This window comes from Ptychodera flava, chromosome 6 (assembly GCF_041260155.1).
Source record: "Ptychodera flava strain L36383 chromosome 6, AS_Pfla_20210202, whole genome shotgun sequence".
Lineage (NCBI taxonomy): Eukaryota > Metazoa > Hemichordata > Enteropneusta > Ptychoderidae > Ptychodera > Ptychodera flava.
Genome location: NC_091933.1, coordinates 15,588,175 through 15,608,263, shown reverse-complemented (window position 1 = coordinate 15,608,263; position 20,089 = coordinate 15,588,175). Strand labels below are relative to the sequence as shown.

The window sequence follows — 20,089 nt, the reverse complement described above, 5'->3', positions numbered from 1 at the left end:
AAAATTTTCGATTTTCGAAAAACTAAGCCGGAGAAAAGTTTTCATTTGCCAAGAGCTTTAAAATGAACCCCCATAAGTGGTAGATCAGAAAAGAATTGAAAAAGTTTTGAGAGTCTGAATATCTGTCCCCGCTAATTTCAGCTAATTTCAGCTGGAGTTCACTCTGCATACCTTTTTGAAGCCATTACTATATAGAAAACACCCAGGCAATGCATGCAACGATACAGTATTTGCAGTGTGCATTTGACTATCAATGCATGTGAGGGGGCAATGTCAGTGCAAACAACATGGCCATATCAACTGACCCATGTTATATCACTGTTGTAAATCAGCTGAGGGATCAGTCTTGGCCAATCACAAAAACTGGAAAACATGTGAATTGCAATAATCTCTAATGTTCAAAGTCCGAGAGACAGAAGGACTTACTGAATTGGTTCACTGTGCAGTATCCTGTAAACTTTTAATAAAACACTATCAAGAGAATAGTATCTGTCAATATGGACAAGAAATACGTTGTCAGCTACACATCAGTGCATTATTTATAGTCAGAGACATTACGGTATTATCACTTTTTTGTCCTCACACTTACAGTGTAAGGTCAGTAACATTTGAGTAGCAGCATTCATGCACTCAATGTGTATTTTGATGACCACCCTTTGTGCTGAAAAAAAAAAAGGAAAAATTTTGTCTGCTCTGATGAAGGCAAAATGCCTCCCCCACCCCCTGCACAAATTGTGGATAGTGAGTGGAATACTGAGAAGCCTCTACAATATGACATATAGATAGAACCTTTTCTCCTGTTGCCCATGAGAAATCATTGTAAGCTATGAAATTTTTACATGTAAATATATGAAGTCTTTTCTACATATATCAGTTTTGTAGCAATTGTCGCATTGGATTTCTGATCAGCTCTCTGGTGAAGTGTTCATTTCAGTTTAACATCACTAAAAGTGGGAAACTGGGCTTTGAGTCCATCTGGAGCTATATGTGCCTTCACTTACATCCTTCAAATTTACCACAAGAATAATAATGCTTCAGGCATTTTCATGGTTATCATTTGAGGTGCCAGGCAGTCGAGAGATTTCTCGAAGATGCTCCAAGTGAATTTCATTATTGGACACCACTGGACAAAAGGACTCTAAAAAACCTCAAATGTGCAAATCACTTTGTTGACAAGATCCAACATGGCTGTCAACCAGGTCATTTTGTTCTGAAATTTTTCATTTCCAAACCTAGTCATACATACCTGTACTACACGATCAGTATACTTTGGTGCACATAGTTGGCTGGTGGTAAAGCCAGGGAGCAAAATGGCCATCATTAGTGGCCATTTTGTCAAGAACTTTCAAGTTCAGAGCTATATGCAAAGTTTTGCTGTGATGGTACTACTATATGTTATGTACTAAGACGCAATGTACAGTATGATATATATAAGAATAAACACTGAAGTATTCTCAGTTAAGGTTTAATGGTCAGAGCCAAAGGCAAAACACTTGTCAAGTAACTCTTTACAATAAAGTCAGAGTTTGATGGTTCAGTCACAATCTTTTTGTTTTAGTTGATGCCACAATGTGACATAAAATGTACACTAATTCAAGAGAGATGGTCACTTAAACTGCATTGGGCATTTAACAGTTGAGAAAGCCATTTACTAGTATAGGCCCTCTATAGATATACCTTACAGGAAATTTAGCTGATCAAATGTCAATGGAACAGAAGACTGACAAAGTGTTACTAGCACTTCACAGGTGTCTATGTGAGAATAAGGGATTTAGTAGGGTGCCTCTGACAACATTGGTATTCTACAGAAGCTTCTGGCCGTTGCATGAATTGATAGTCTTTTAAAACAAACAATGGAGAAAGTAATGCCAGTGTATCTGTGTGTGTAAGTATTTATGCAATATATATATGTGTGTGTGTATACATATCACCAATGACCTATACACCACTATATGATTGTCTCATCAATGTTCTGAATGTATCCAGTGAGGGTGGTACTGAACAATGTATGGTTCCTTCTCCAGGGTATTCTAGGCCCACTGTATTAAAACGAAAACTCATTTGAAAGTTATTAAAAAAATAGTGATTAAACTTCTCATAGATACAAACTGTCAACAAATCATTTTAAACAAGTAGTAGTTCCATGGGTATAGATCCTGTAATTTTTTTGGCCAATCTTTACCTGTATGAATGATTGTTTGTAGGTGAGTTTACTCCAGGACATGCAGCTGTAGAGGGCCCAGAAATTCCAAGATTGTGACTGTTTCATAAATACTATGTGATGTTGAAATGGCAGTGATGAGTTTGGTAGATCTCACCATGATTACCTGTAGATATTTACCCATAGTAAATTTCTAAAATGTGAGCATAACAGTACACATGCTGCACTCCTTGAGATTTATATTACTATAAAGGATGGGGCATTCATATACACTTTCTCTCAAAGAAAAATGGATTTACTATCTTTATTGGTAGCATTCTAACAATCTCAGGTAATATGCCATCATATATTTTCTTTTTTGCAATTCTCTCAGAATTCCTACTGATAGCACTATAGCTACTCTTTCATTGAATTATTTCATTCCTTGAGTAGTTGACCTTTACAATGGGATGTTTTCACAGGGTAGGGGTAGTGATAGAGAACAGATGATATCAGACCTTGCAGAAACTCGGTGCTGACTTACAGTAAGATGGTGGTAGATCAGCTTTGCCTTGGAGTTTGGAAAACCTTTCTATATTGATTTTAGATCCCCGATATAGCCATTCTAGTAAACAGTTGATGAATGCCATACTATTCAAAACATGTCCTTGTAATAAGTATTGTTCTTTTATACTACTCATGCAAATTATCTCCCTCATTATGATGCTGTATCTATTCAGTTATCCAAAATTTCATACTGATACAGTTTATGTAAGACTATGCATACATGTCTTTCAATCATATGTAAATTTTCTTCTTTTTGATTACTAGAATAAAACTTTATTTCAAAAATATATACTCTGGGCAGACCAAATGGTAATAGTTCATCTTGTATATCGGAGTTGCAGTGGATTTTGGATCGTGTGACTATTGTGGAACATTACCATGTCTACCTCAATAGCAAATTCTCGATTACATTTGCAAAAGCCAATGGTTATTTTCCTTTATTCTTTCACATTGTAATCGTCATAAACATGATTCTTATCAACTGTGGTGATGAGATTATACAAAAATTTTGCATGCCAAAATTGTAAGTTCACTAGTACGTAATTTCAACCTAGAAGGGTTTGGGTTATTTTTTAGCTGTCATTGGCTATTTATACTTGTTTCTCGCTACATTTGTCAAGAATGGCTCATTTTGTGTTAATTACATTTATATTATCGAATATATATACACACATTTGCATTATTGTGAATAGGTAACAAATGTAACATTGAATTTATGTGCAGAATTCACACATTCGCGTTCGTTCTGAACTCTCCGCGTATTACCTTGACGTCCCTCCCACTTTTCCCAAGATTCCGTGTAATTTGCAGTTAGCGCATGCCCAGTCATATTCAAAATATTGTTTCTGGGTCTTACTATATCGGCAGGTTGCCGATTTTTCTAAATCGACAGATTTTAAGATCGGAGACCTTTCCACGCTAGGTTGGCTGTCCAAGTGAGGGAACATGTTAGATCCATCGTCAAGTGAGGAAGATTCTGAAAATGAAACGCTCGAAGACGAGACGGCAGACACCCTGTCGGTACCCAGCCAAACAGGTACAATCCGAACCAGTGCTTCAAGCAACGATTCGTTGCAAGCACAGCCGCGGGGTCCGAGCATTGCCCGCCCGGCCAGTCCGAGTCCCTCGGTTATCAGCGAAAAGGAACGTGAGGAAGCCGAAAGACTGGAAAGGGAAGAAGAAGACAGGAAGAAAAGATTACAATTATATGTGTTTGTAGCGCGATGTATTGCTTACCCATTCAATGCAAAACAACCGACTGACATGGCAAGGCGCCAGACCAAAGTTACCAAACAGCAACTGGAAACCATCAAAGAAAGATTTCGTGCTTTTATAAACGGTGAAACGCAAATTGTCGCCGATGAGGCCTTCTGCAACGCCGTTCAAAGCTATTTCGAGGTGTTCTTGAAAAGTGATCGTGTAACTATGATGGTGCAAAGCGGAGGTTGTTCCTCCAATGATTTTAGGGAGGTCTTCAAAAATAATATTGAGAAGAGAGTTAGGAGTTTGCCCGAAATTGATGGTCTCAGCAAAGAAACCGTACTGAGTTCATGGATGGCAAAGTTCGATGCTATTTACAGGGGTGAGGAAGATCCTAGGAAACAACCACAGAGGCTTGCAGCCACAGCTGCATCGGAGCTCATCTTAAGCAAGGAACAACTCTATGAAATGTTTCAGAATATATTAGGCGTGAAAAAGTTCGAGCACCAACTTTTGTACAACGCCTGTCAGGTTGGTATGCGATATTTTGTTTGTTTTTGGTTGTTGCACGTGCATGCACTTCAATGAATTACAACAAATCTTACCTACTGCTAGGATTCTTTTGTGTACCTATGTGTATTTCCTGCGATTCAGGGATGTAGAAGTAAATATAGATATGATAAACAAATTATATTCTTGACCCCAACATTTTTATTAATATTTCTAATGTTTGTGTGTGGCGCCCATTGACCACTGGCATTACACACTCATAACCATCCACTGGCAACACATAGATATACACGACTGAAAATACTGAGCATCAAACCACAGTCCCTCTAAACATTGTAAGATGGGGAAAAGAGAGAGAGAAAGATGGACATGAAATGAGATAAACAGAGAGTAGAAGCACGCATAATTTAATTTGTCTTAGACTGCCAAATTAAGTGCCGACCCTTTAAAATGATGTCAGATTACTTTGGTGATCAATCACAATTGAATTCAATTTAACAGACAGTCATCTCGTATCACTATACCCATATATAACATTTCAATTTTAAGGTGGAGGAGGGGGATCACAAAGTTAATATAATGTATGGATGGTGATTATTAAATATTTCGGTCAAATTTACATGGTCCATAGTTTTTGGTGGTATGGAGAAATACTTTTTTAAATGAACAACTGGCTATCTCAGAACCAAATCATCATGGCATGAATTGATGTTGTGTTATCTCGTGAGTTCTGTTATGTTCAGGAAATCAATAAAGATATGAGAAAAAATGCAGAATATTCGGTGATAGTAAGGACAAAATGGCATAGTAAATTAGAGACTATAGCCAATGATAAATAATCTGGCACTAAACAGCCGGATGCTGAGTGGTGATATGTGCTGATCTTTCATGTACATCAACAACCATGAAAAGTGAGACTACATCATGCAGTTCAACCCATTCAACAATGTATTTTCCAGTCAGTTTAGTTCCCAGAGACCTTGTGGAGTGTCATTCCAGATAAATAACTTTGCCAGCAGAAATCATATCATTATCTTGGGCCTTGAACTTGGCTAGCAAAAGAACAGATAAGAATGAAGAAAAATGAGCGACATGAATACCGTTAGTAGAGATTACGTCATCATTGCTTTGGATTAATGGTGTGTTCAATCAATAGTATTAACGTCACTGGAGGAAAACCCATAAAAATGGTACTGACATGAAATAGACAGAGAAAATATTATCGATGACTTTATGGCCCATGCAAGGTATTTTTAACATCTCGCCAGCTGACAATATTTTCCAATCATATCAGCTTTGAATTTAATGGACAAATGGAAAAAATTCTTTTTTGATCTGTATTTCACTAAGCTCTATTTGTCTTCTGGTACTTTATAAAGGTGAATTATGAGTTGGTAAACTAATTGAGTCAATACATTAGATGAAGTTAACAGACCTGGCAGTTATGTAAGTGTGTATATGACTGTGTGCCTCACAGGTCCCTCGTAGTTCGCCATTCAAGGAGTCCATATTATCGTACCTGTTTTTTGCTATGGTGAGGGCAAGTCACACACACATGGAGTGCCAACTGTTGTATTCAGTAACAGAAAAATTAGTGATTCACCAGCATGAATGGAGAGTTCTTGACTTCCTGTTGGTGTAGCTTAATTTTAATGCACACATTGTCATGAGTAAGTGAATTTGATGAGAGAAAAAACATGGCAGAATGTCAAACTATTAGACGTGGTCCTTGTATTTAAAATTATATAGTATCTCAAGATTAGCCAAGCATCTTTGAACTCTGTATTTTGTGAACTGATGGTTTTCTCTATATTGCGTATTCACCTATATTTGTCTGAGAAAAATGGACCCATTCTTTCCGAAAATGACAGTGCATGATTTTTAGGTGCCACATCTAAATGAAAAGTCATTAATTAGAGACTGCCAAGCATGTTGAAGGCATTGCGATGAAATATTAAATCCATGACTCAAGTCTTTTATCATTAAATAATTGTTTAAACAGAAATATACATAAATCAATCTCATTGTGCTCCCTGATATGCAAATTACCTAAAACAAACAATAGGACATTTAATTATTGTCCAGAACTAAAATCACATGGCATCTGTGTATCAATATTGCTTTTTATTTTTTAGTCTCCACGGCCCATTGAGAGAGAAATATAATTGAAAGTTTAAGGTTATATAATTTTACATAATTAATATCTATATACAATTTTACAATAAAACGGAATCTGCAATCTCATTTCAGTGTTCATAAATTTTATACACCTCTCTAAAACAGTATAATTCTTGCATGTTTTATTGACTCATCATGGTGAGCTGAGTAGTGAGTATCAATCGTCAAACACTGTTGACCAAATCCTACTAATACACTGTGCAGAAGGTAGCTTCCATAATTTCAGTGAAAAAAATAAGGAAACTCAATTCATTGTAGCTCTGCGTGGCAGGGCTGTGTCATACCGGCGTTACACGGCCTCCCACCACATATAACACTGGTAACACACAGCCTTGCCACGCAGATCTAAATTCATTGATATTTTAGGGATGTGCTTTACTGTTGCCTGACAGTGTAAGCTGTCACAGAAGAACGAATGGAGGATCTTTCTGTTGGCATTCTGTCGCTACCAAGTTTGTTCACTGTCACCATTGCTACCAACTTGGTTCACTGTCACCATAAGGCAGAAAGCTTTAGGTCAAACTCCAGTCAAAGGGTAAACTATCTGGGTCACCAAACTGACAAAGCAGGGCATGGGCTGCAGTGTCAGCATAAATGCCAACACAATAGGTCTCCCAGCCCTGAATGTCTGCTAGGATGAGACGACTGGGTGCTTTACATTCCGCATTGTTGCATAACATGAGCGGCATGTAGTGTCCAACAGTCAGTAGTGTCAGGTCACACACTCCACAGTGCTTTCGATAGCAAAGTGGATGTCAGCATCCACATGATGGAGTGTCAGCTTGCAAGGTCATCATTGATATTCTGAATATAACTGTGCGGAGCATCATATACTGACAATGTTTATGTTACATGATTAGTCAGTGATATGGAATCTGTATGTTTTCAGTAGAGCTCCGTAAACATCAAAACACTGGTTTGAAACTGGATGTATTGATACAATTTACACGACTATCACCTCATCATCATATCAGTTGGGGGGGGGGGGGGGGGGGGGGGTTCATGCTTGACAATTTGTCAAAGACCCGAATAGGTGTTGGTTTTATGTCTTCCAAATGATCAGTGTGCACTGGACACACCATGTTGGGCCGGGCACTGAGGTGGCTTTAGGTCGTACGTATAAAAATTTGAGCCAGCCTATAACTATGTATGGATATGAGCGTTATTATACCAACCTTGCTCCCAGTTGAGACAAGTCCTTACAATGATACACTATCCAAATCATGGCAGTCAGCGATCATAGGTGCTGTTACCATTGTAATTATGCCAGCCTTAAGACAGTCACTTACTTCAAATGGTGAAGTGTGCGCATAGACCAAATCTATTCCTCAAAAAGAATTATTTTAGCCCTGGCAAGGTGCTAGTCATATGTTTTTGTGTGAACAAGGATATCTTACCAGTGCTCATTTGTTTTGATGTCACACAAACATTTCATTGTTAGTACCCGTGGAGTAGTCGCAATATGATTAATGATTTAGCCTGATGGTGAATACAGTCATTGTAGTTGAAATGGGTTATTAAATTAGTTTAGAAATTATGAATAGAAACCAGTGTTCCTTTTTGAAAAATTAAACGCTTCTCTGTAAATCAGGAAGTCATTGTAGGATTTGATTTGAATGTGGAAGAGAACGATAAGTCTTAGTTTGTGTTAGCCATACATGTATGTTTGCAAATGCTCAGCTATTGGTTACACCACCTCGGAGGCAGCATAGCCAACAACCAGGCACTGGCGACATACACATAGGACTAAGTTTGTATAATGTCATCATCTGCACATTCCTTGTCTGTCTCTCTCAACAACCATAGAACCCTAATACTCCCCACACTACTCAATAAATGGTTTTCATGTATCCCACACATCGTTCATCACTGCATTTTTCTGGTAGATTAAATGATCATTTGATATTCTGACAGATGTCAAGTAGAATTCCTTGGGCTCAACAAGAGCAAAGGAAAAAAATTACCCCTGGCTGCCCCATTTCTTTTAAAACTAAACACTATCTCATTCCCCTCCCCTTCTTGTTTAGCCACAATCAAAATATGACCCTTTGCATACAGTAGATTTACAAGGCAAAGCATTTTAATGCTACTTTCCCTGTAAATAAAACCTCAGAAGGTGAACGAGGTCACAGACTGCTGCAGAGTGCATGGCAGACTTACCATAACCCCATGTGGTTGTGTTTACTTCTGTCTCCAGCGTTATTATCCACAGCTGTTGCAAATTTACTGTAACATTCTTCACAGTAAATTTTTTCTGTTTAATATAACTGCATACAGTGTTACGCAGGGTATTTGGGTAAATCATCTATCCAGATTCACAGTAACACCTTGCTGATTCTGTGATTGCTTTTACATCTCTGCTGTATAATATCTTGATAATCCATGGGTTGACAGTTAATCTTTTTGCAAGTCTGTGTTTGCGGATGAAAATGAAAAAAATTCTGATATTCTTATCACTACACCAGTGCTTGGTAAGACTTTAACAGTTTCAGCATTTGAAATATTGTATCATGTGAAATAAGATCATTCTGATTTGGCTAGACTTGACCACACATGTATTTTGAATTTTTTTCAGTCAAGTGACACATGGTAACCTACATTTGAATATAAGGAGATTGCAGGTCCCAACAAACCAGATCTTTTTAGGCATTGTGTCTAATACATACTAGAAGCTCAAATGTTGAGGTGGACCTTCAGTGCATGTTTCCAAAAGATGGAAGAACATATCATCTACCAAATTCCTTGCCTTTCTACTGATAGTCTACTTAAAGACAGCATGCAAGTTATTTTTTTTTAAGGGGGGGGGCCACATTTTTACCAATCCTGTCAAAAGAATTACATGTGTTCATAACAAAGATAACGCTGTCCTCATTTGATTTTTATCTGAAACAATTTTTCAACCAACAGGTGTGTCAAGTTGAAATTTTCCCATCATGCAAAGTGTTTCTGTACAATATTTCCTCCCAATCTTTGTTATGCAGGCGGCAAAAAAGGAGAGACTTTTAAACAAATTCAAAGCATGCTTTGTACTACTTAGGTACAATTCTCATAATTATTTGAATACTATGTCCACAAAACTTTCCGTAAAACTGGTGCAATGTTCAAGTTACAAGAGTTCACATACTGGTTGATATCCAATGACCTGATGACCCCTGTGTTGTCACCTCAGATCAGGGTCGTGTCACAAGCAAATCATGTCCGGTACATTTGCTACTGATGTGTTATGTTGTACATTCATGTGCCAGATACCTGATACTGTAAGTGGTTTATCTGTAACTTGTTCTACTTTTTTGTGTCTGTCAACGGCAGTACTGCTGATTCATGGTTATTCATTAAAGTTTCATAAACGCTTTGATGTTTCTACATCAATGCAATGATAGGTTCTTGTTAAAAGTCATATCCGCATATTGTGATATGAAAAGGATTCTCCTCTGAGTAGAGTGAAACACAACCTGACTTCAGCTCAAAACACTTTTGCCTGGTATGATTTGTTCAAAAATGGTGGCAGATACATGTATGGTTAGGTACAAACTCTTTTTATTATAAAACAGGTGTATGTTTGGTTGATATGATTTCAACAAAGTACATCAACTGAAAGGTAAATTCAATGTAGAGAACGTTGCTCCGTCCCTTCAACTTCACAATGTTCCTGCTTTGCTTCTTCCCATCGTCTGTAGACATAGTTGTGCACAATGTCAACACAAACTCAAAGATACAGGCATGACTGGAAAGAGAAAAGACAGGAGAGAATTCATCTCATCAGTTACAAAAAATTATTACTGCACGTGTAAAACTAGCCTTGATGCTCTGACACAGGGTCAAGGTTGTGGAAACACTGAAGTAATACAGTAGTTGTAGCAGTAGTAGTAATATGAATGTCAAGTATTTGAACATGGAGGAAATTAACACGCCTCTTTTCTCAGAAAAAAGGAAGATTACGCATACCTATGATGTCACATTATTGTAACTTTAACGGAAATACTTGAAAGTGTAACGTTCAGAACAAATAAAATTTAGGAATCATACAGCTGAAGTCAGGGATGGTCTTTTTTATGTGGTTTAGTAAAAAAATCGAACTGTTTCCTGCTAAGGCATCCCTTACAATGAAATGCTGACCTTTGTCTGGTTTGACACTTCCGGGCTGGGAAGTTTTTAGACGTAAGATTTGTTGATACGACATCTATTGAAACCCTTGACCTTTTTCTACCTTTGATGAATTCAAGATGGTTGACCTCATGGAGTACATATTTGTGCACTTCACATCAGTTACAGACATCCCTGACCAATCTTGGGTACTAGTGTAGTATCTGTATGTTCATTTTAAACTAAAAACCACCGGGGATTTACACAGCGGGCCCTCGAAAGGAACAGTGTACAAATGCTAGAATGAATTACTGCATGGTATTAAATACAGTCTGACTGGATCCTGTGTTCCATAGAATAAAGCAGAAATGAGAATTTTTACTGTGTAAATTTGATGGCAGCACTCAATTTTGTATTGCATGTGATAGTGAACAAACATATTATTGAAACTGATTCAGTTCAGAGTTTGTAGGGATAGTTTACTGCAGCGTTTCATAGTTTACAGAATCAAGAGAGTATCTTCTGTGAGTGTGTGGTTGTTTGAGTGACAACTTTGAGTTCTAAAATGGCTTCTTATCTGAGTGAGTACTTCCTGTGTGTGGGCTTGCATTACCACCAATAGCTTGTCACAAGTTACAACTGATCTGATATGTGGACAGCATTGCCACTGCAGTTTGAACCTAGGCCCAATAGACTAGACAAGGGGATGCTTTTTCAGAGACATTTCATTGCTATATTTCTCTGAATGAATGAAAACGATTACAAATTGCCATTTCAAATCACAGCTGTCTTCGCTTCATCATTTTGACAACATATCTGAAAATTCACATTTTCAACATAGCTCCTCATACTATTGAGACAAATAGAAATCAAGCAATGAAGTTTTCCTCTTGATATATTCAGTTGATATTTTATAACATTCCATACAATTTATTATCCTCTATAACATGACGCGATCTTCAGCCATGGGAAAGAAAGATAGTTGTACATGTATGGTAAGAGTTTTGCACATTCTTTGCAAATTTGTTTGGGAGCTATAATTAATTTATGTACTGTATACACATGTGTGCACCCAGGCGTAGATGGTTTTTGAACATTTGTGTCTGTGAACATGTTTATATCCAGGAAAGCCTGAGTAAATACATATGTAAATGGAATGACAAAATACAGTTTATGTTAGCCTGGAAACAACAGATTGTGTTATCTATGCTAACACTAGCCGTGCAAACAATTGATATTGAGTGATTGTTGGAAATTTGTTCTGCGTAATGTCATCAGTACATCGTGTCCTTCCAGACATACCAATACATTCAGTTCTGTTGACATGTGATGCTTTGATGATTTTTCCATATTTCACAGAATACTTTTGTAAACAACAAGTCAGCTGAATACTTTACTTTGTTTAACCACGCATTAATGCATTCCGTTCTGCCACATATCAGGTGTATATCCTGTTCTGCCGCACATCACCTGTGTATTGAGTACTGCCACACACCAACTGTACATTATGTACTGCCACACATCAACTGTGCATTCTGTACGGCCACACATCAACTGTGCATTCTGTATTGCCACACATCAACTGTGCATTCTGTACGGCCACACATCAACTGTACATTCTGTATTGCCACACATCAACTGTATATTCTGTACAGCCACATATAAACTGTACATTCTGTACAGCCACATATAAACTGTACATTCTGTACTGCCACATATAAACTGTACATTCTGTACTGACTCACATCAACTATACATTCTGTACAGCCACACATCAACTGTGCATTCTGTACGGCCACACATTAACTATGCATTCTGTATTGCCACACATCCACTGTATATTCTGTACAGCCACATATAAACTGTACATTCTGTACTGCCACATATCAACTGTACATTCTGTATTGCCACACATCAACTGTATATTCTGTACTGACTCACATCAACTGTACATTCTGTACTGCCACACATCAACTGTACATTCTGTACTGACTCACATCAACTGTACATGCTGTACTGCCATACATCAACTGTACATTCTGTGCGGCCCACACATCAACTCTACATTCTGTACTGCCACACATCAACTGCACATTCTGTACGGCCACACATCAACTTTACGTTTTGTACTGCCACACATCAACTCTACATTCTGTACTGCTACATATCAACTCTACATTCTGTACTGCCTTACATACACTATACATTCTGTACTGCCACACATCAACTGTACATTCTGTACTGCCTTACAATTACATCAACTCTACCGGTACATTCTGTATACATCAACTCTACATTCTGTACTGCCACACATCAACTCTACATTCTGTACTGCCATACATCAAGTCTACATTCTGTACTGCCATACATCAAGTCTACATTCTGTATTCATCAACTCTGCATTCTATACTGCCATACATCATCCATAAATACTGTACTGCCATACATTACCTGTATATCCTGTGTTGTCACACATTACCTATATTTTATTCTGCAACACATCACCGTACTACATTCTGTACCGCCACACATGATCATTATATTCTGTTGTGCCACATGTGATCAATGCATTCTGTACTGCTACACATCACCCATAAAACCACCAAAATGCCTGGCCCAGCTCTCCTTTGGATAATAATTTACTTGTAATAAGGTTCAAAATAAACATCTACTAGCCATCATCATTAATCATAATATTAAGGCAAGCGCAATCCCAATGTTTATAGTGTTGTCTTTGAAATGTCCACAGAATCTGTTTCTCACTAACTCTGTCAGTTTACTGTCTTTGCTTAGTACTGTCTGCATGCCAATATTGTAATCTGTCAGTGCCTAGGCTGTACAGCATTCAGTTACAAAATCGTAATACCCTCAGTTTACAACATAACAAAGCTAAGTTAAATTTCTTTGTGTAGACATGATGTAAATCAAGTGACTTGATGCTGTAAGCTTGACAAACTTGATTAGGGGCTCCAGAATTTACTTATTGCAATAAGCTACAAAAATCTTTGAAGAAATCACTAATTTGAACACTGGTACAGCTGAAATAATAGAGTATGGTTTCAATTTGCCGAATATCAGATATTTTGCTTTCCAAGCCTTTCATATTAAATTGGATATAACATGTTTTCATTGAGTAGTTTTGTACGTTTTCTGAAGAACGCCAATGATATGGTATGTTTCCATGGCAACCAGGTGCCATTTGTCTTGGCACTGTTGGCATGATAGCACTATGAAGACTTGACTACAGCTATCCAGTCTTTCAATGAAATTCACATTTATCTGCAGTGTATTGCGTGAATTAAAATATTGAGGTATTCAATTTTCAAACTTATTAATTTACGGACACAGCATGAGTAATGTCATGTATCCAACAAGTCATATCCATGTTTTTAGAAGCCTTTGACAATGTAAATTTTTGAGCAGGTACTTATAAATAAGAAAATATCATCATATGCGATAGCTGTCGCATTTTATGATGATGATGATGATGATGATGATGATGATGATGAAGAGGAGGAGGAGGAGGAGGAAGATGTTGATGAGGATGGTGATGATGGTGGTGTTGATGATATGATAAGAAATGGAGAAGGGAAAGGCATTGGAGGACAAGAAAGCAACAGAAACACTGATGCAAATGATCCTATAGGGTATGATGTATACAATGATAGTACCTTGTGTGATCTCAGGAATGACAATCATGCAGAACTAGAAGGCTGTGATGGTACCGATAATGACAGCAATAGTGGCCATGTTTACAGCAATAATGGGCTTATTCCCTTTACAAAAAAGATCTAATATTTATCAATTAAGATGAAGCACTGATCTAAACTGATCTGGAAGGAGACACACGCTGCATTTATTTCTTGGGTCTTTCTTGAATATTAGGTCTTGCTAAGGACGATTGGCCAAATATTAAAGAAGTAGAGCCATCAATTGATCTATAATTAAAATGTAATTAGCAGGCTGTTAAATTATTTACCATGAGAAGGCAACACTGACAGAGAGATGGTGTTCATATCATGATATCCCTGCAGTGCCAGCTGATAATATCAGCATCAGTGTGAACACTCAAGGGTTTTGATAATTCTGATGGCTGACAGAGTGTATTATGGGATATATGTTCTGAGCTATAACATATTATGGGATATGTACGTTGATATAACGTGCCATTGGATATACTCATTGCTATAATATTAATAGGCCCAATTAAGTGAATTTTCTGTTTGCATTTACATACTTTTTTGTTAAGGCTTTCATTGGAAAGACACGCACAAATTCTTCTCCAGGAAATTTCCTTCATTTGTAGTACTCTGCCACAAAATCATTAAACCACAACTTTGCTCGTGGAAATCATATTCCACCATCCCAACCATTGAACTGTGTGGTAACAGTCAGAAGTATTGCCTAAGCTAAGGTACCGTTCAGTTTTTACGGCCGGGGGGGGGCCGGCAAAATCCAGGGGGGGTCATCAAAATTTTGGAATCCGCAAAAGGGGGGGTCATCGCTTTTTCACTGGTAGGAAAGGGGGGGGTCACCACATTTTCAAAAACATAATACCAACAATAAAGTTCACTTTATGCCATTGCCATGATCGACCCTCTTTACCGGCGGGCCGCCTTCGGCGGCCCACTACAATAAATATACATTATGTATTACCCATGACCCTCTTAACGGGCAGACGCCTTTGGCGGCCCACTCCAATAAGGTTTACTTCATGCAATGGCCATGATCAACTCTCTTTACCGGCGGGCCGCCTGCGGCGGCCCACTCAAATAAATTGACTTTATGTAATACCCCACTGCAATCTTAATGGCCGTGCGCCTTCAGCGGCCCTGTCCAGTAAAGTCTACTTTATGCAATAGCCATGATCGACCCTCTTTACCGGCAGCCACCTTTGGTGGCCCACTAGAATAAAGTTGACTTTACGTAATGGCCCATGACCCTCTTAACCGGAGGGCTGCCTTTGGCGAACCCCTCCAATAAAGTTCACTTTATACAATGTCCATGGACATGAGTTGTCTATGGAAATGAAGTTAAAAATTGCCTTACAGTCGTTCTAATTAACAGACGTTTCAATGGATGTGGCTGAGAAGTTTGTACACTGGCATCTCTGCTACACGAATAAAGTGCGCCGCGTACCGGAGTTCAAATCCAAACCATGCGGGTAAATTTGACATATGGGTTTTAGTTATTTTTAAGCGCGGAGGGGGGGGGGGGGTCATCAATTTTTTAGTCTGACAAAGGGGGGGGTCATCTTTTTTTCACGAAAAATGCAGGGGGGGTCTATATTTTTTTGAACGCCGGCGACAAGATTTGCCGGCCCCCCCCCAGCCGTAAAAACTGAACGCTCCCTAACCTTTGCTGATACATGCTGTGTCATTTTTCAAACTGAGAAAGCAACTCTAATCTCGATGTTATGTATATTTGACTCTAGCCGTACTATGAATTGTCATCAATTGAATTAACAGGCGACTTCACTGGGCTATATTCCTTTCTGTTTAACACAAAAGTGAAAAATGCTGTCTGAAATACACTCAGTCTAAGTACTCTCAGACTTTGCCTGCAGGATAAGTTGCATGCAATCATGTTCCCAAGATATGATCAATCTCAGAAGATCAGGTGTGCTTTCAGTATGATTTGATGCACATGCTGAATACCAAATAAAGTGTGAGACTAGTGAATATCCATCCTACAATTTCAAAGCTAGTCTCCTACGGGATAAATGACAGGACAGATACATAAACCAATGCAGTATTCCATGAAACAACATGTAAAACAGGGTGGCACAACAAACAAATACAAGAAGAAATGGCGCATGATAAATATGTCTTCCATATTTCTGTGTTTGTTTACTCGTGTGGTTTTAGTTGAAACAACTGCTGTCTGTTCGCATTCCGGGTTTATAGCCTACAGGATATACTAGTATTTAAGTTGATCCTTGTCTTAGGTCTGCCTGCATACCGTAGTTCAAATAACTAGATGACTTGACTGCAAGGCGGGCTGTGCATGAATTATGAGCGGGAATCAAAACTTGCACTCAGAGTAAATTACTGAATGAATCCACAACTTTTTGTTCAATTTGAATCAGGATGAACTTTGTCCAATAGCCAGTGACAGGATGCAACAAAGAAATGTTAAACCATTGAATTCTGTAATTTTTCCCACTAAAATTTTTAATCCAGCAATTAATTTACCAATTTCTATTAATTTTTCTATAACTCTTTTGATAATTTTGTACAAAATGGACAGCACTTTTCATAGTGTACAGTTTTTCATTAAAAAAAAATTGGGAAAATGTAAAACAGATTTATGGACCTGAAAACAATTATCTGGGTTCTATTTAACAAAGGCGACAAAAACTTACTTTGGCACTAAAAGGGCTAAAACAGGCACGCAGGGGTTAAATCAATAAAGTGGTAGCATGCAGGGCAACACATTCTAACCAACAATGAGATGAATTCATTAACAGACCTACAAATGAGAGAAAACAATGACTTCATTATTACGACAGTACAGGATAATTTTCCATAAGTGCTACTCAGGTGATTTTGGGTTGATGTTGACAATTATAATTATTGCATGGCAGGTAATATAAAAATACTAAATATCAAGTTTTCTTAAAATTATAAATTGGTAATTTAACGCACAGCAGCCTGTAAAATATCAAAATATTATGCAAATTAACATAATCTGAGTTGTCATCTTTTCCAAGCTCTCCAAATTGGCAGTACTGGCTATAAATTATCTCATTTATACTTTGAATTCTGTGCTATAGTATATCGGTCCTATATGCTATAGTGTATTGGTTCTCTGCGTTGATAAATTAGCCGTGTCCATGTTGTGATGTACAAACCTTTGAAGCTATGGTCATTAAAAATGATCTACTGGGAGTGTTTGATATTCGCTGTCATCAGTATTTCTCACCTTCATGAAGTATGAGTTATCGGTGGCTGTTTCTGTAATGATTGCAAATGGCTCAGGCAGCCCAAACACTCCCATTGTGCTGTCATCACATGTATATGGTAACTTGTAATATGGAATAGTTGTGGATTTCAATTCACAGTTATAATAATTCTTTGTGTTCTGCATATAGGAGTACGTTTCATTTGTATTACATCCCTTTTCCTGCCACTGTCAAGTTCATCTGTCACTGTCTGATCAAGGTGATCGTAAAACCAGTGAAGCATTAACACACAGCATAAAGTGTATCTGAAAACGCTTGGCAGTGTTACTTGTAAGACCCCCCTCAACATACATATATCTTACATGATCAACTTTATTTTCACCAACTTGTCTTGATCAGACCTAAAAATTGTCATTTTATTGAGTTGACCTGATAGTGTTAGTGTATGCTACAGTTGTACCGTATGTGTGTGTGTCAAGTGATCTCTGACATATCTTGAATTTGTCGGCGATTTCAAAGGACTGGACCTGAAAAGGATAATTGTATGTATCGGTCTGTCAGTTGGAGCAACTAGACTGCACAATCCTATCTGCAAAAAATGTAATTCACATATGAGTCATCATCACCATGATATTTGTCAAAATGTTTTTTCTTTCCAAAATGTGTATTTGATGAGCAGCCATAATGTATTTGCATGTTTCTTGTCATTTCATTTCATTTCATGAAAGTGATTTTATTTCATCTGAGAAGGTTCAGCTTTTCTCATCACAACTTTTACCTGGTCAGTATATGAAATTCTCTGTCCCTCTTGAGTTTTCTGAAGTAGATTTACATATGACAGGCAAACTTTAAATATATATAATCCATCCCTTATGGTTGTATAATGTAAATACGAAAAAATAATGCTCAATATTATTGCAAAAAATATTTGTAATTTTATTAAAGTCTTTTCAAAATTTGACATTTTCAAACTGCGTTACAAGTAGCTTACCAACTTGCATTGTGTTCATAAGTTTCAGTCATACACTGAAAAAGGATGCAGCATGGTTAGCATTGACACAATCATAGCGGTCTTTGTTCTGCTTCCACATCATATTCTGCCAGCACTGCATCATATTGAAAAGGCAAACAATTTCTACATTAGACCACTTCCCTTTAGTATCTGCACAATCATATTTACATTGATAATGATAATGGATGTGTACCATGATATAAAATTGCTCAGTATTGGGTAGTTGATTTTTAGAGGCCCTTCCCCTCAGTACAAACATTTACACGTACCATGCCGACATATTTGACATCAGTGATGTATGAAAGAACAGGTCAATATGAATGTGTACAGTGTATAAGTGTATACAGTACGCTTCCGTCTGTGACTGAGTGCGGTTGTAAAATACAACATGGTGACTGCCTATCGGTGAGGGGAACTTGGAGTGGACGTTTTATCATTTATTTATCATCTTGAAAAATTTATGAAAATCATGTAGGATTTGATGAATCTTTCTCTTTGAAATCCTTTCTTTCACTGAAATTGCTGTCTCTCTCTGTTCTTTTGCTTGGCTTCTAAGGTGAATGACCTTTTGTCTTTGGCAATGGCCTTTGAACTTTATCAGTCTGCGGTTGATTGTTTTTCAGTATGTAGCATCCTCCAGAGATAACAAACAGCATCATTTTACACATGCAGTTTGTATAATAGGCCATTACCCTGCATTCAAAAGCTGTCAGTAACCATGGTGATATCAAAATTATTGACTTGAATCGTGAGGGTCTAAAGTTTTCCTGATTGACAGCTGAAATGAATCAGATGATAGCCACATCTCATTTCCGATGTGGCACTAAAAAAAATCAGCCTTCACATTTGAAAATTTTGCTGATGTCAGTCAATAATATATGTATTTATCCGCAGCATCTCATATCCTGTCCATTATTTTGGATTGAATGTCCCGTAATTCTGTTTGTTTGTGCCATTCATGATGTATTTCTGCCAATCACAGATCTCTCTTTTAGACTCATAATCATAGTGCATTCATGACAAAATTGACAAATCGATTAACTACATCATCCTGCTTTCGTCCCACACTGTGGCCGAAAGGAACTGTTGATTCATTTACTTTGAAATCATCCATTGTGAAAGATGTTGCCTAAAGGACTGTGGTGACAGGACGTGTCATTTTAATCGTCTGGATAGTGATGATAGAAGAAAATAAACGTAATTTCCTCTTTATGTACCACAAGAATAGTCTTCATTAGAGAGCTTCATGTAAATTTCCATTCCCAGTTTTTGAGCCGTCTCTGGATAATAACAGTCATATCAGCAGCAGAGTCTCAGTGCCTGGCATTTCGCTGTTAATAATTCAAACAGATTGTGACAGAGTGCACCCTGGGAAATCATCCCTGTCACATGATGGCTAGGAGGCCTGCAATAGGGATTTTCAAATCAATTGACTTTCAAAAATGCCGATGTGCGACAGATACCAGTAAAATTTTTACGTTTTCTACTCTCTGGC

At 37.7% G+C, this 20,089-nt stretch overlaps 1 protein-coding gene across 7 annotated transcripts in view; it reads left to right on the top strand.

Moving 5' to 3' along the window:
• The first annotated feature begins 3,515 nt into the window (after positions 1 to 3,515).
• The window catches only part of LOC139134953 (calcium-dependent secretion activator 1-like), a 64,636-nt gene continuing 48,062 nt past the window's right edge, over positions 3,516 to 20,089 (top strand). For 6 of the 7 annotated variants that reach the window (XM_070702066.1, XM_070702064.1, XM_070702065.1 and 3 more), the window contains exon 1: positions 3,538 to 4,438. In XM_070702066.1, the coding sequence (XP_070558167.1) occupies positions 3,653 to 4,438 (786 nt within the window). In that variant the 5' untranslated portion in view covers positions 3,538 to 3,652. Of the gene's footprint in view, positions 4,439 to 20,089 lie in introns of all 7 variants that reach the window. The other variant, XM_070702067.1, reaches the window with a different exon arrangement.